Source organism: Kryptolebias marmoratus, linkage group LG1, assembly GCF_001649575.2.
Source record: "Kryptolebias marmoratus isolate JLee-2015 linkage group LG1, ASM164957v2, whole genome shotgun sequence".
Classification (NCBI taxonomy): Eukaryota; Metazoa; Chordata; class Actinopteri; order Cyprinodontiformes; family Rivulidae; genus Kryptolebias; species Kryptolebias marmoratus.
This window is the reverse complement of record NC_051430.1, coordinates 11,920,083-11,934,719: the sequence shown is the minus strand read 5'-3', so window position 1 is coordinate 11,934,719 and position 14,637 is coordinate 11,920,083. Positions and strand designations below refer to the sequence as shown.

Genomic DNA, 14,637 nt, shown 5'->3' with positions numbered 1-14,637 from the left:
TGGGGGCTTTTTTTTTTCTTTTTTTTTTCCAGAAAAACAGTCTGCTGATCTCTGTTCTTTTTTATACCTTTAGGACAGTGAGATTTTGAACACGGCGGTCCTGACCGGTAAGACGGTAGCTGTCCCGGTGAAGGTGGTGACCATCGGAAGAGACGGCTCCGTGACGGATGTTTCTGAAGCGGTGAAGTGTCGCTCGACTGACGAGGACGTGGTGAAGGTCAGTAAGTACAGAAAAATGAGACAAGTGTCTGCATCTGCTTCACATTGGTGTTCAGATGTTTTTGTTTACAGATTTTACTGCATACCAGCTGTAAAATGCAAACTGATTATTATTTATTTAAATAAAATAGATTCAGTTACCAATTAAAGCCTGTTAAGACTTTGAAAGTTGGTCGTGTTTTAAGTGAGTTTTGCCAATGTAAAACTGATTCAAATGTATTTTTCAGCTTTGTTTAAATCTGCACTCTAAGTCTGACAATTAGATGAGAGAACCTTCTATTTTTAGCACATTTATATAAAACCTCCAGAAGGGGAAACAAAACACCCGCAAACAACATGAAAGACTGTTTGATATGTTGGAGCTACAGTCAACTCTTTCTTTGTTTTTTTTTTGTGGGCCCCCTATTAATCTGCGGCACAATGCACAACAGAATAAAAGTCTTCTATAGAGTAAGAGAGTTGAGCCCTGGAATCAGCGGCAGAAGAAAACATTCTCCAGCAAAATTCTAACAAATCGATTATAAAGCAAAGAAACGTGTCTTTACATCTGTCTGTTTCAAAATATAAATCACTGAGATGTTGCTCTCGGTCAAAAGAAGAGCAATTCTGTGCTCCGGGGGTTTCCTTCCAACTATTTTCTTTTGAAGCAAATCAGGAAAGAATAAAAGCACATAGCAAATGAAGCTAATGCCCTAGATATAAAAAAAGTCATAACTGAACAAATTTAAAGCCTGAAGCCATGAAGAGCAATTTTCCAGTAATCCTCTGTATCGTCCCTGATAGGTGAGTTATGACAGTGAGTTGTAAGGAAAGTAAAGCTGATAAAAAGCTGCAGCTGAGGTTTTTAGATCCAAGCGTTCATCTTACACGTTTACAGCTACTCATTCAAATAAGGGGGCTTTCTACTGCCGCTCTCCCACCCTGCAAACATGACCAACCTCACTGATGATGATCGGAGGCAGAAGCAATCAAACATTGTGACATTAAATCTGAATAATGAGTCATGGGGCACACAATAAATGACGCTTCAGTCACCGTTTTATTATTGCAGCAAATTAGAAAGAAATACCTTCAGTCCCACACTTTTTCTTTAAGCATCTATTTGTCTTGTTTACACTAACTTTGACTGTGACACGTGCTGCCAGAAATAAGTCTGTGTATTTATGAGACATGTTGCCTATGTGTGCTCACATTTGACATTTAAGTTTATGCCTGTAGTTTTATTTTAATTTTTGGGCCTTTAAATTGCAAGCAGAAATAAGGTTTAGATGCTGTTGCCACTCTGAATTGTTTTTGTGACGGATCGTAAGAAGCAAGGAGAGTGCTAGGCAGTGTATATATCTAGAGTTTTTATTTTATCTTTTTGTTCTAATTTATATGAACTTGATTCACTTTGCTTTGGTCCTGTTTAGCAGAGGGGGGCTGATTTTATTTATTTTTTTCTTTTGTAGGGAGGCGTAGCATAAAACATTTGAAAACCACTGGTTTAGGCCCATATAGCCTGGATTATACTATGTTTTTTAAATTTTTTTTATTGTGTGTGTCCACAATTGCATTTCATCAGCTTATCATCGTTGCTGCAGGCTGCACAGTGAGAACAATGTTCATACTATGCTCTGCCATTTGTGGGTTAGAGGAATAAACCCATAAAAAATATCTCTCAACTCTGGCTCTGCATTCAGTTTTGTTGTGGAGTATTTTTCAGACCAGTACTGCTTCTATTCACACGCACTCACAGGTCTCTGGGCAGTTCATTTTCTGGCATTAAGCAGCTGATGTTTTAAAATTCACCTCTGACTGCAGTGATTGTTATATAAAAAAAAATGTTTAGTTGAAGCAACCACCAACGTAGACACATTCCACAGTTGTGTTCATGATTTTTCATCTCAATTATACATTCAAGGTTAGGTCAAGAGTGAGCTTTTATAACCCCAGCTACCAAGAAACGGGATTATTAAATATTATACGTACAGACCTTTCCCCCTGCACTGAAATGAGTGATGGCTTATAGTACACAGGATAGTCTAAGCAGCTTAATTGCTTCTGTCAAGCCAACCCTGTGTACAGGCCAGAGATGGACTCAGCCCACCTTCATGCTCTCTGCTCCCATCGCTCATATCTGCTGTGGATTGTGTCTGTCTGGTGAGTTGTTAATTTCCTGGGCTCGATCCAGCGACAGCCCTAATGTTCTCTGTAAGTATTCTCCCGTTAGCTGCCTAATGGCTTTGATTAATGTGGCAGCGGATCCTCCTGGACGTTTATGATACTTCGTGAAGCAGAATGGCACAGAGTGTATAATTCATGAAGACAATCCCACCCTCAGTGTGGGTGGAGCAATACTTGGTGGACTATGAATGGTCTACTTGGTGAGTGTAAATGTCCTTTTGTATTTAAATATTGATTTGAGGATAAATGTTTGCCAGTGGGACAAAACAGTTGAATGTTTTATGTAAGTAAAAAAAAAAAAAAATGCTGAATGGCTAAATGTCAGCTCCCACATTTTTATTATTGCTTGCCGCTGACGGCGAAACGGCGATACTGTTTTTGCCTGCGTCTGTGTGTTTCTTTGTTTGCCATGTAAGCAAACTCTTTTAAACCAGTGGATGTATTTTAAGAAGTAATCTTTGGATGTGCATCTACAACTGATTAGCATTTGGAGTCAGCCTAGTGTAAGATGACCACCAAGACTAATAAACATTGTCAAAGACAAAAATGGCAATAACACAGTCAGTTTTACAGATGCCAAGCCAAAATGTGGTGTGGTAGTAATTAAGAGTCACGTCCAACTTGTTCTCTGAGCACTAACTGATTGCTCAAGATCTAGTTTTAAAATTTGGCCATTGACTGTCTTTTAGCAGACTATCTCATGAACTACTTGGTAGATTTTAATGAATCTCACAAAAAGCAATCATTGGATGTACATCTGTAGCTGATTAACTTGTGGAATCACTGCAATTCAAAATAGCCACCATAGCTAATCAACCTTAGCAACACAAGAATGGTATAACTCAGTCAAAGTTACACATATTGTGTTAAAAATGGTTGTGGTGGTAGTTTAGTGTTTAACCCAAATCCTATTCCAAGCAATCCACATTCCACAACATCTTTGATTTTCCATTGACAATTTAAATCAACACTGAAGCAGTGGACAGATTTTAACAAAACTCTCAGAAAGTAATCATTGAATGTACATTTAGAACTGATTAGATTTTGAAGTCAACCTAATTGAAGGTGGTCATCAAAGTTTAATTTACAGATATTGAGCTAAAGTTGGCTCAACACATGTGGTGTGCTAGTGGCTGCAAGTAGTTAAAATACATAATCCAAGCACTAATGTTTTGCAAGATCGTGCAATATTGCACAAGATTGCACATAATGTCATTTAGAAGGTTTACAATGATATTAGTCTAAAACTCCAGCATGAAAGGTGGCAGGTGATGTAAATTCCTTCAAGGAATGCTCAGTCTTTAATATTTATTTATTTATGCCTAGAGTCAATTGAGGGGGAAAAAAAATGTAAATGCCAGCAAGAAGTCAATACACTCACAAAAAAAGACAGGGTTGTAAATGAAATCTAACCACCATAAATAAACACTTTAATCACAACAATTAAGAATAAACCTCTTGCAGTTTTCAAAGGAATATAGTAGAAAATAAAATCAACATGATTATTATGTTTGCAACTGCAACACTTGTGAAAACAGGTTGACGAGTCTCAACCAAAAGTCAGTGAACAAGAAGCTGTTAAAGGCACTACTGTCCCAGCAGAGAGCAGTGAGAGGAGAGCCGCTTTACAACAAGGGCTGATAAGTAGCAGAGTCCTCTGATATCTCTATTAGTCCCAACTCTCTCACACTGGGAGCCCTGACGGAGTCCAATCTGCTCCATGACAGGCTGCAGCCAGGGGAGGGACGCCACATTTGTGGGAATGTTCCAATGCCTCATTAAGCAACACCATCAGTGTCTGTTACGGTGCCGTGTTGTGCAGCGCAAGGGCAAGAGCGCGCCTGTGCTGTTTATTCACTGCAGAAACGTCAATTAAACATCCAGAGATCTTACGTGTGTCCACCTGAAATCGCAGCTCTTGCGTAGCTGTTGGCAGAGGTTTTCTGGTGGTTTACTGTAGTCTTAAAGGAAGCCCTGCGGCGTGCCTTCAGCTCTCCCTTGGATGAGACTCGAGCTTCTTTGTCTGAACAGAAAATCCCCTGCTTTTGATAGCCTGCAGCTGGGTGAGAGAATGTTTTGTACAATTTAAGATTGTTTGTTTTAGCTGGGGTACAAAAGCAAATGAAGCCCAAAACACGTACAACCTCACTTCAGAAAAAGGTTAGAACGTAGTGCAGTGACTTGCAGATCTTTTGAAACCCTCTTTTATTCTCAACAGAACACAGTAAACATATCAAATATTTAAACTAAAAAATTGTACTATTTTTAAGAGAAAAATAAGGTAATTTTAAATTTAAAATCAGCAACATCTCTGGTAAAGTAAGTGGTATGAATAAGAAACAACTGGAAGAGAATTTTGCATCTAATTAGATTTAATAGGCAACAGGTCAGTAAGAGGACTGGGTATAAAAAGAACAATTTAGAGAGGCTGAATCTCTCAGAAGTAAAGATAGGGAGAGGTTCACCAGTAAACACCAGAAAACAGTATCTAAAAATTATGGAATTGTCTCAGAATAATGTTATTCAGTGGTAAATTGGAATTACTGTGAATATTCCATCATCTACAGTTAATAACATTATCAAAAGAGTTAAAGAATCTGGAGAAATCTCTTTGTGCAAAGGACTTGGCTGAAAGTTAATATTGAAAGTTAATATTCGTGATCGTCAAGCCCTCAGGCAGCACTGCATTACAAACAGGCCTGGTTCTGTTCTGGGCATCACTGCATGGACTCAGGAACACTTCCACAAAAAACTGTCACAGCAAACTGTGTTTACAGACAATCTCTAACTATTATATATGTGAACATCATCCAGAAACAGTACTAAACAGTACTAAAGCTCAGTTAAAATGGACTGAGGCAAAGTGGAAAACTGTTCTGTGGTAATATGTGAAATTCTTTTTGGAAACCATAAACACCACATCCTCAATGCTAAAGAGAAGAGGGACCATCTAACCTGTTATCAGCACACAGTTCTAAAGCCTGCCAGCAGTTCTCTGATGGTATGGGGGTCCATTAGTGCATATGCCATGGACAGCTTACACATCTGGAAAGGCACCATCAATACAGTGAAGTATATACAGGTTGCAGAGCAGCACATGCTCCCATCTAGGTATTTCTTTCAGGGAAGATTTTGTATATTTCCGCAAGACAATGCTGAACCACACACTGTACTGATACCAACAGCAGGGCTTTGTAGCAGACTAGTCTAGATGCTGAGCTTGCCTGCCTGCAGTCCAAACATCTAACAAATTAAAAACTTTTGATGCATCTGAAAATGAAAAGTCCAGCAAAGAAGACCCAGGGCTGCTGAACAGCTAGAATCCCACATCGGACAAGAATAGGATAACATCCCCTCCAAAATCTGCAGCAGCTGCTCTCCTTGGTTTCTAGAAGTTTACAGAGAGTTTTTAAAAGAGGAGGAGATGTTTCACGATGGTAAACATGGCTCTTTCCCAACTTTTTTTGAGGCGTGTTGCTGCCAAATTCAGTTACCTTTTCTTTTTGTTTTTTAAATGGTACAGTTTTTTTAGTTTGATATGTTCACTATGTTTCAGTGTGAATAAAATATGGGCATATGAAATTTGCAAATCACTGCATTCTCTTTTTAATTTACATTTTTAATTTACATTTTAAACAACGTCCCAACTTTTTCAGATTTAGCGTTGTGTTATGATAAATGTGATAAAGACATCCAAATAGTAATGGATGTTTTAGAGGCCGGAAATACTTGTCAGATTGGAAGTTGAAGAACTGTTGTACCCTGGGGAAATCTGGCATTAAAAGCAGTAATCTGAAGGAAGAGGGAACCGTGTTGATCAGTATCTCTTCACACACAGTGACAGAGCTGATTCTTAACATAAATAGCTTGTAGACATGTGGCCTTGCAGTAACATGTGTCGTGTTTCTGTGCTGTATTCTCCTCAGATAACCCCCCCCAAGTCAAGGTCAAGATCAAATTTATTTATAGATCACATTTCAAAACAACAAAACTTGAGTGAAGGGCTTTACAGTTGAATAAAATTTACGGCTATTTGAGGTTCCTTCTTGATCGTTTTATCACGTGCGCCCTGAGTGTCCTGGCTTCATGTCATTATTCATCTTTATGGGCAGACATGTTCATTGCCTGCTGTCATGAAAGGCGGGCGATCATGTATTGGCACGTCTCTGAATGTGTGCTTGTTTGTCTGTTAGCAAAATATCAAATAATCCAATAGCAGATTTTAGTGAAACTATCAGGACATAAATATCGGATGTACATCTATAACCGAATAACTTTGGGAGCCAACACAATTCAAAATGGCCACCGCAGCCATCTGAGGTTGGCAAATACAAAAATGGCTCTATTAGTTTTACATATTGAGGTAAAATTGGATGTGGTAGTATCAGAGTCATCCAAGTTCGGGATTTTAACAGAGGCAGTTCACTTTCTCGTTTTTAAATCTAAGTGAAATCTAAAACTTTGTGGAAATTCTGGTCAGAATACTGACAAGGACAAAAAACGTCTATGGTACTGATCAGAACTGCGTGGTCTCAAAAAATACACCCCTCAGCAGAGTTAGTCCTCAGACTAAATGTCAGACACAGGCTGGAGAAAATGCTCACTTAGAGACTTCGGGTTCCTAAATATGACACCCAAATGTGCTGAACACATTTCCCCTCCTGTGAAAAATGAAGGAAAATGCGCTCAGTATGAAGTTGACTCAGAATTTGTAAAGTTTGTCGCTTTCCAAGTGGCAGTAGGCAGCTTTATTCAAGGCAGAATTGCATAAAGAGGATGTTATTTGAAGTACAGTACACTATAAGTAGTAGATCGTTGCATCATATTCTTTCTTAAGTTTCTTGCTCCAGTTTGCATCAGTTTGTTTACACTTGTGTCTGTACATGGGTATGAGTTAAAGGAATGAACTGGAAAGTCTCTGACAGTCAAAATCAGACTAACATCAAGACACAAACGGGGTAAATGCTACTTGTCCAGGTGTAGGTTATTTAAACATTGCATCGGATTTGCTTAATATTTCTATGGATCTAACAGAGATATGCAGTTTCCACTGCACCAGAGACTCTGCTGCTAAGTTGAGATGAAGTGCAGGAGACCAGAATCCGTCACAGAGGATATCCTGCTTTGGCTCCATGATGAATGGCTGTTTCCAGTTTTATCTCACTGTGGAGAAATAAGGTGGAAAAAGAAAGAAAAGATATTTCCCCAGACCATCTAATTCCAATGCAGTTCTTGCCATCACAGTCTGCTACATGATAGGATCAATAAGATTGACAAAGTGCCCCCCCCCAACAAAAAAAAAACAAAAAACAAAAAAACCTGTGTCTCCATTTAGCTGCTGATTAATTACCTGTATCTCTAGGATACAGGTAATTATCCCTGGGTCTGTCTTTATTTTTATTTTTTTATTATTATCGATGCGGTGCTGAGATTTTTAAGAGACAGAGAGGGAGAGATCCGAGCAATGATTAAAAGCTGGCATGAAGAAAGGAGCACATGGGAACTTTAAAGAGTCAAAACAACAAGAAGTTGTGTCTCTCAGCAGCACAGAATAGGCTCTCTCATTCCTTAAAGTCATTTACAAAACAGATGGCTTTGAGTTTGGCCATTTTATCTAGACACAACTGCTCCCCTCTTTCTAGTTTCCATCTGTTTGTTTTTCTTTTAGCTGCAGGCTGAGCAGTAATAAAGCAGCAAACTTCGGCCCGTTTTCCCTCAGGTTCAAACAAGTCCTCGCTGCCCTCGTTCCTCTCTTCCTGAGTGTTAGACTCATACTGTGCAGGACATTTCATCTAGTTCAAAGTTGTTAGAGGAACACTGTTGTATATCAGCGGAGAGCTCGGAAGAGTGAAGCCTTAAAATAAACTTATAGGATGAGGCTTGCATGCAGAGAACACATTCTGTGTCCACGAGACAGTATATTTCTATCTATTGCAGCTGTCAGAAGAGCTCCACATAAAAAAAAACCTGTCTTTTTTTCCTACCCCCCTACCCCCACCCCCCTCCTACGCAGGTGTCTGACAGGTGCGACTATGTTTTTGTGAATGGCAAGGAGATGAAGGGCAAGGTGAAGATGATGGTGAATTTCACTTACGGATACCTCAGCGCTCAGCTGGAGCTCAGCGTGTGGATCCCTCGTCTCCCCCTCCAGATTGAGGTGTCAGACACAGACCTGAGCCAGATCAGAGGGTGGAGGGTGCCCATCGCAGCCGCGGGTCAGAGGTAAAATCATCTGCTGCTTGCACAGCTTTGGGTCTGTGCTCTTAAACGAAGTGTCTGTCTCGTAGCTTCTTCAACATTGGTCTGGGTTTGTCAGGATTTTATTTACTGTTTTTTCCTCAAAGGATTCATGTGTCCTTTGCTGTACATTTATTTAAGCATAAATCCAGTAAAGCAGTTGCAGAATAGTGGAGTCACACAGCAATCACTTCAGTTGGTGCACATTTGATTTATGATACACATTTCAATCGCTCACCACCAAATGTACATCCAAATCACTGCATGTGCATCTACAACTGATTAAAGGAATGATCTGCTCATTATTTTGTCACAGAGACTGATGCCATGGTTGACACGGTATCAACTACTGATAACTATTTGACAGAACATCACTTCAAAATCGCCATACTATCCCTTTAGCTCTTTTAAAGTGGCCTCCTCAGGCCACCTAATCAACTTTAGCAAATACAAAAATGGCTATAACTCAACCAGATGAGAGACATCTGAAACACATAAGCTGAGCACTAACTGTTCTGAGATCTGTTTTTGAAACGTTGCCGTGCCATTAACATCTAATTATGCCTGCCTGGAAGCAAAATGTGTTTTGAAGCACGGTGGGGATTTTAATGAAACTTTTAGGAAGCAATCGATGGATGTATATCTACAACTGATTGACTTTTGGAGTAACCCCAAATCAAAATGGCCACCACGTCTAATCAGCCTTAGCCAACACAAAAATGGTTATAGCTCAGTCAATTTTCCAGGTCCTGCGCTAAACTTTAGAGTAGTAGTAGCTGAGCAAAATATTTCATGAACTACTGGACAAATTTTAGTCCAGTGGTTCAGAAAATATCTCAGATCAGTTTTACAGCTGAGGTAATGTTGTGATGAATAGCCTGTTTTACAGATTATGGATCTGATTTTGGTCATAAAAATAAGATAATCATGCCTGTGTGGTTGAATACCTTTCCACTTATCTCTTCCTGCCTCAGTCTCCCTGGCAGTTCTTGGTTGATGACAAAATGGCTGACCTGTGCAATACAGCTTGTCATTATCACTGGCTCAAGGTGGCCTGCCATTGCACCTCTTAGTTGTCAGTAGGACAGCACATTATTAGAGCTGTCTGGAGGTCAGAGCTCTCTCCTGAGGCCTCATCACTAGAAGCACCTCTGCCAACACTGCTATCGCAGTGCTACTCTGCAACAGTAGAAATCCATCAACTGACGGAGCAGCTATCAGCCTACCTGCAGTAATTACATCTGGAAAGCGTTGAAGTTGGACTTGGAGTCATCCCACGCACCAGTGTGTCTCCTCTAATTACCCATGCTCCCCTCTTATTTTGAGTGACAGAGATGCAGCATTCAACTAATGTCATGGCTTGTCGGGTGTGTTGCTTTTCCAGCTGTGTGCTGGTATGCATGCCTTTATCAAGGAGGACAGTCAAGCCGGCTTGTCATTGTGGTTTTTTTGCCAGCACCACTGCTGATGGCTTCAGAGAGCTTTGTTTCTCCCTGTTTTCCAACTGTCTTTGTTTATCAGGGGATAACAGGCATGACCTTGCATTGTAGCACAACGCCTGCTGGAGAGAACGAGCATCAGTCCGCTGTCCATAAGCCCACAAGGAACTAAGCCAATGAGTGACAATAACAAGTGGCTTAGCCTTCCTCCATCAGTCAGGCTGGGAAGTTGTGGCCATGCAGGGGTGAGAAAGAGAAATGAAAAATAAAGAGACATCAGGCCTGTTATAGCTGTGAAGCTTCTCCTCAGTCCGTTTTTGACTGACACTGCCTGTATGGCTCACCTCTTCCCTTCCTAAGCCCTGTCAAAACAGGGACAAGATAAGCCTTCACAGATAAAACTTAAGTGTAGGCGTAAGACCTGGGTATGCATGACTTCTTAAACACTTCTCTTCACACATCTGTATTAGGAATCATTCCCCCCGTCCATGTTTAGTGTTTGAAAAAAGACCTCCCTTTTCGTTTTACTGTTATCTTTTTTTTACATAATTAGTTTCACTGGGTGTTCTCTTTTTCCTGGAAGATAAACATCTGTTCTGAGCAATTTCTAAGATCCAACAATAAAACACACAATTAGCCCTTGTCTAATATTGCTTCAGCTGTATATACGTATAGAAGCAGTGATACCTATTTCTGTCCAAATGACCCTCCGTCAGCCTGGGAGAAAATAAAATGCAGAAAAAAATGTCAAAACAAATGCAGCGTAGTCTTCACAGGGCACAACAAAAACAAGAAAGACACATAAATATGCAGCATCTCCTCTGAAGTCAAAAGGGGAGTGGAAAGTGAATGAAGTGGAAAAAGATATTGCTTTGTGGAGCAGGTTGTTTCGGCACAGAGTGTGATTTGTTTATTAGATTAACCTTAGATTAGATTTTGAGATGGCTGCAGAAGCTTTGGCTCAGATTTATACTCAGGCTAAAATTGTTTAACATCACAGTTGGCTTATTTACTCCAATAATCCATCAGATCTCATACCCACTCATATATATTCATTGCCTGTCTGTTTAAATTAAAAACACGTCTGTGACATTTGTCAAAAAAGTTCTCATAAAAGTTACATTTGTAACATTTATTTTTACATTTCAAAGGACTTAAAACTACACTTTTTTTCAGTACCTGCCACTTGAAATGATCAGAATAAATGTTTGGGAAGTTGTTTTCCTTTTCTGCTAGAAACTGGAATATCTGTTTATAAAAAGAAGTCAGAAATATCAAAGAATAAATTACATTCAATCATAAATAAAAGAATGACAAACTGTTTCTTTGTTTTCTGGAATAAGCCAACCTTTACACAGTTTGTGAATTTAAAAGCTTGTGTTTTTGTGATCAAAGGTTCTTTAAGAGATCAAACTTCAAACAGTTGAAAAAAGCGAAGAAATGAAATTTGACCCATATGGCTTAAATACTCTCCTAGAAGTCTGTATTGGTGTAAGATCTAAATGCAACAAACCATTTTTTTTACTTTAAAAAAAAACCAATAAATAACAGCATGACGCAAATTATTCAGAAAGTCAAACAGTAAACTTCATCAATAACAAGTCATCTTTAGCAAACAAAGTCAAAATAGAGGAAATACATCAAATTAATGTCCGTTCACTGCACTATTTCTCCCAAAACTACAATAAATTTCTCTGTGTTATTTTTCCTAAATTTGCATTTCCATTTTACCCTGAATGAACACATTAGATGGCATCAGTACAAACTTTTTTTTCCAATCATCTTTTGGCTGCAACCAGTGGAATCATAACAAGTCAAGGTCACACAGACTTTATTTATTCTTCCGTTTTTCTTTCCACGGTTGTCTCTGATTTATTGTGAACTGAGTCACTTTTCTGTACGCTAATCAGGCTTTGGCACCATTTTACTCCAAATCTGACAGCAGTTGGTGGTTTGTTTGGATCGTGTTGGTGGAAAATCTGCTAATATTTGCAGTGGCTTTAAACTGACAGGATTAAAAAAAACAGGCAAAAAATGATGGCTGGCTGTGTTATGATTCTTGTAAAAACCCAGTAAAAAAGTTGTACTAAAATTTGTTTTGTGTTTAGATTGAACAATGTAGTGAAAATCTCAGGAGCCCTTATCACGGCAGCTTGAATAACGGATACTGTCACTCAGGTAGAGCCCTTGTGATGATGCCATGAATCCTGAATATATAGATCTATCCTCTTCAGAATATATTTTTGGTTAATGACCGCCATTCAAATGCATGGGAAATCTGTCCTGCCAGCAAAGCTTTTAAGCTCTTAACTTCAGATCTCTCTGTACTCTCGGCTTTTCTCTCGAGCTCGCAGCTAACATCTTTATTCCCATGGCTTAGCAGTCAGTCAGATTTCCTCAGGGATTCGGACAGAAAGAGACAAGCAGAGCGGATAATCGAAAGGCAAAAAAAAAAAAAACTGTTTAAGAGATTAATTTCCTTTCTTCTTTCTTTTTATTACATTCACAACCTTTACTAGTGTGTACGTAGGAGAAAGAAACAGAAACAAAGGAGCAAATGACGACGATTAAACAGAAAGGTGGATCTAAGTCAAAGCATACATGTATGATTAATAGCTGTGTTGACAAAGCCTTTTTCTGTTTGCAAGTAACCCAGCTGTGCATCGATGAAAGACTGAATAGCAGTAACAGCATTTATTCGCCCAGATCAACAATTCAAGGGGGCTGCTTTCTCAACATCTCAGAGTGCTTTATTTGTTGTTTTTATAAAGGTGTTTGTTGAAGCAATAGAGAGAAAAGCACTTATAGGCAAAACCTAATTATATCGTAACCATTTAAACCTAGTTTGTCAAACTCGGGGCAATTTTCCTGCTAAGAAAGAGTTGTGCCGCCATTGGCTGATTTGTTGCTCAAAGTAATAAAATTAGATTTGCTAGCAACGGAGCAATCAGGGAGGCTATTAAGTAAAGCAGTAAGGAGGTGTAAGCACATTTACAATTCGGAGCGGGTGCTTGAAAATGGTGAGGGAGAAGCACCGAGAAAGAAAAATGATGGCCATTGACTAGATCGAGCATCTCTTATCGCTTTGATCAACGGCATTTCATCATAACTAGTTTTTCAGTGAGTAAACATTCCTGAATAAGTTACACCAAACTGCATGCTTCACTGTTAAACTCAGAACGTTGCTGAAAAGAACACAAACTTCACATTAGTCCAATACTTTGTCAGATTTGTTTTATTTTAGACTGTTAAATCACAGGAAACTGGTCAACCAACATTACCATCAACAAAGTTACGACACCAGCACAAATCTACTCATTTCGACCTCCCACGCCAGTGTTTTTCATTCATTTTCAGATCTACATGGGACAGCGAGGATGAGGATGATGAAGACAGGCGAGGGCGAAGCTGCACTCTGCAGTACCAGCATGCCATGATCAAAGTCCTAACTCACTTTATCGCTGAGTCAGCCGATCCACGAGGCCAGACCACCTTCATGCTGGGCACCGACTGGCAGGTGGACATTACAGAGCTCGTGTGGGACTTCCTGAAGGTACACGATCCCCAGATCGCAAAGCTGCTCGACAGGAGGATTCTGGTTGGACTGGACAAAGGAATAACAACTATCCAGGTATGCCATAAGATACATTTCAAGAAAAATCAAACGGCTTAAAGGAAAATGAGAAAATCGTTGATTTAAAAAAATGCAGTGCTGTTTCTGCAGTATTGAGTACTCTGTACCAGTCTGTTGTGGTGAAGAGGGAGCTGAGCTGCAAGGCAAAACTCTGTTTACCGATCGGTCTACATTCCTGCTTTCACCTACGGTCATGAACTTTGGGTAATGATCGAAAGAATGAGGTCTTGGATACAGGTCATTGAGTTTTCTCCACAGGATAGCTGGACTCTCCCTTTGACACAGGGTGAGAAGTTGGGTTATCCAGTAGGGACTTCACGTTGAGAGGAGCCAGTTGAGGTGGTCCGAGCATCTGGTAAGGATGCCCCCTGGACGCCACCCTAGGGAGAAGATCCCAGGAAGACCCAGGATACGCTAGAGAGTCTGTCTCTCAGCTGGTCTGGGAATGCCTTGGAAAGGTTGCTGTGGAAAGAGTTGTCTGGGCCTCCCTGCTCAAGCTGCTGCCTCATGACCCGATTCCGAAACAAGCAGCAGATATTATTAATAGTCCTGTTGAAGAACAAGAATTTTATTGCAGCAATTTTCTTGGTTTAGTCATAAAATGTGATTCACCACACCAAATCCAGAAATTTAGAAAAAATAGCACAGAAGCAGAAATGGAAATTATTGAAACAAAAAAAGGATGTCAGCCAAACCCTGAGATTGAGCTAAATGATAAAATACTATGGTTTGTTTATGTCCCATCATGATGGATGGATGGATGGATGGATGGATGGATGGATGGATGGATGGATGGATGGATGGATGGATGGATTGATCCAAACCGTTTCTTTAACTCAACAAACATCCTTTATTATACAAGCTTAAAAAATAACTTTCAACTTATAGTCTGCTTTCAGACTCTTTTGGTGAACATGTATAATGTTGCTTTTGTTTCACTGA

The 14,637-nt window shown here is 39.6% G+C and overlaps 1 protein-coding gene across 1 annotated transcript in view; it reads left to right on the top strand.

Moving 5' to 3' along the window:
• si:dkeyp-14d3.1 (transmembrane protein 132C) overlaps window positions 1–14,637 on the top strand; it is a 147,000-nt gene that overhangs the window by 123,902 nt on the left and 8,461 nt on the right. Inside the window, exons 5-7 of the mRNA XM_017417096.3 lie at window positions 74–217; window positions 8,399–8,607; window positions 13,419–13,692. Coding sequence (XP_017272585.1) covers window positions 74–217; window positions 8,399–8,607; window positions 13,419–13,692 — 627 coding nt within the window. The remainder of the gene's footprint in view (window positions 1–73; window positions 218–8,398; window positions 8,608–13,418; window positions 13,693–14,637) is intronic.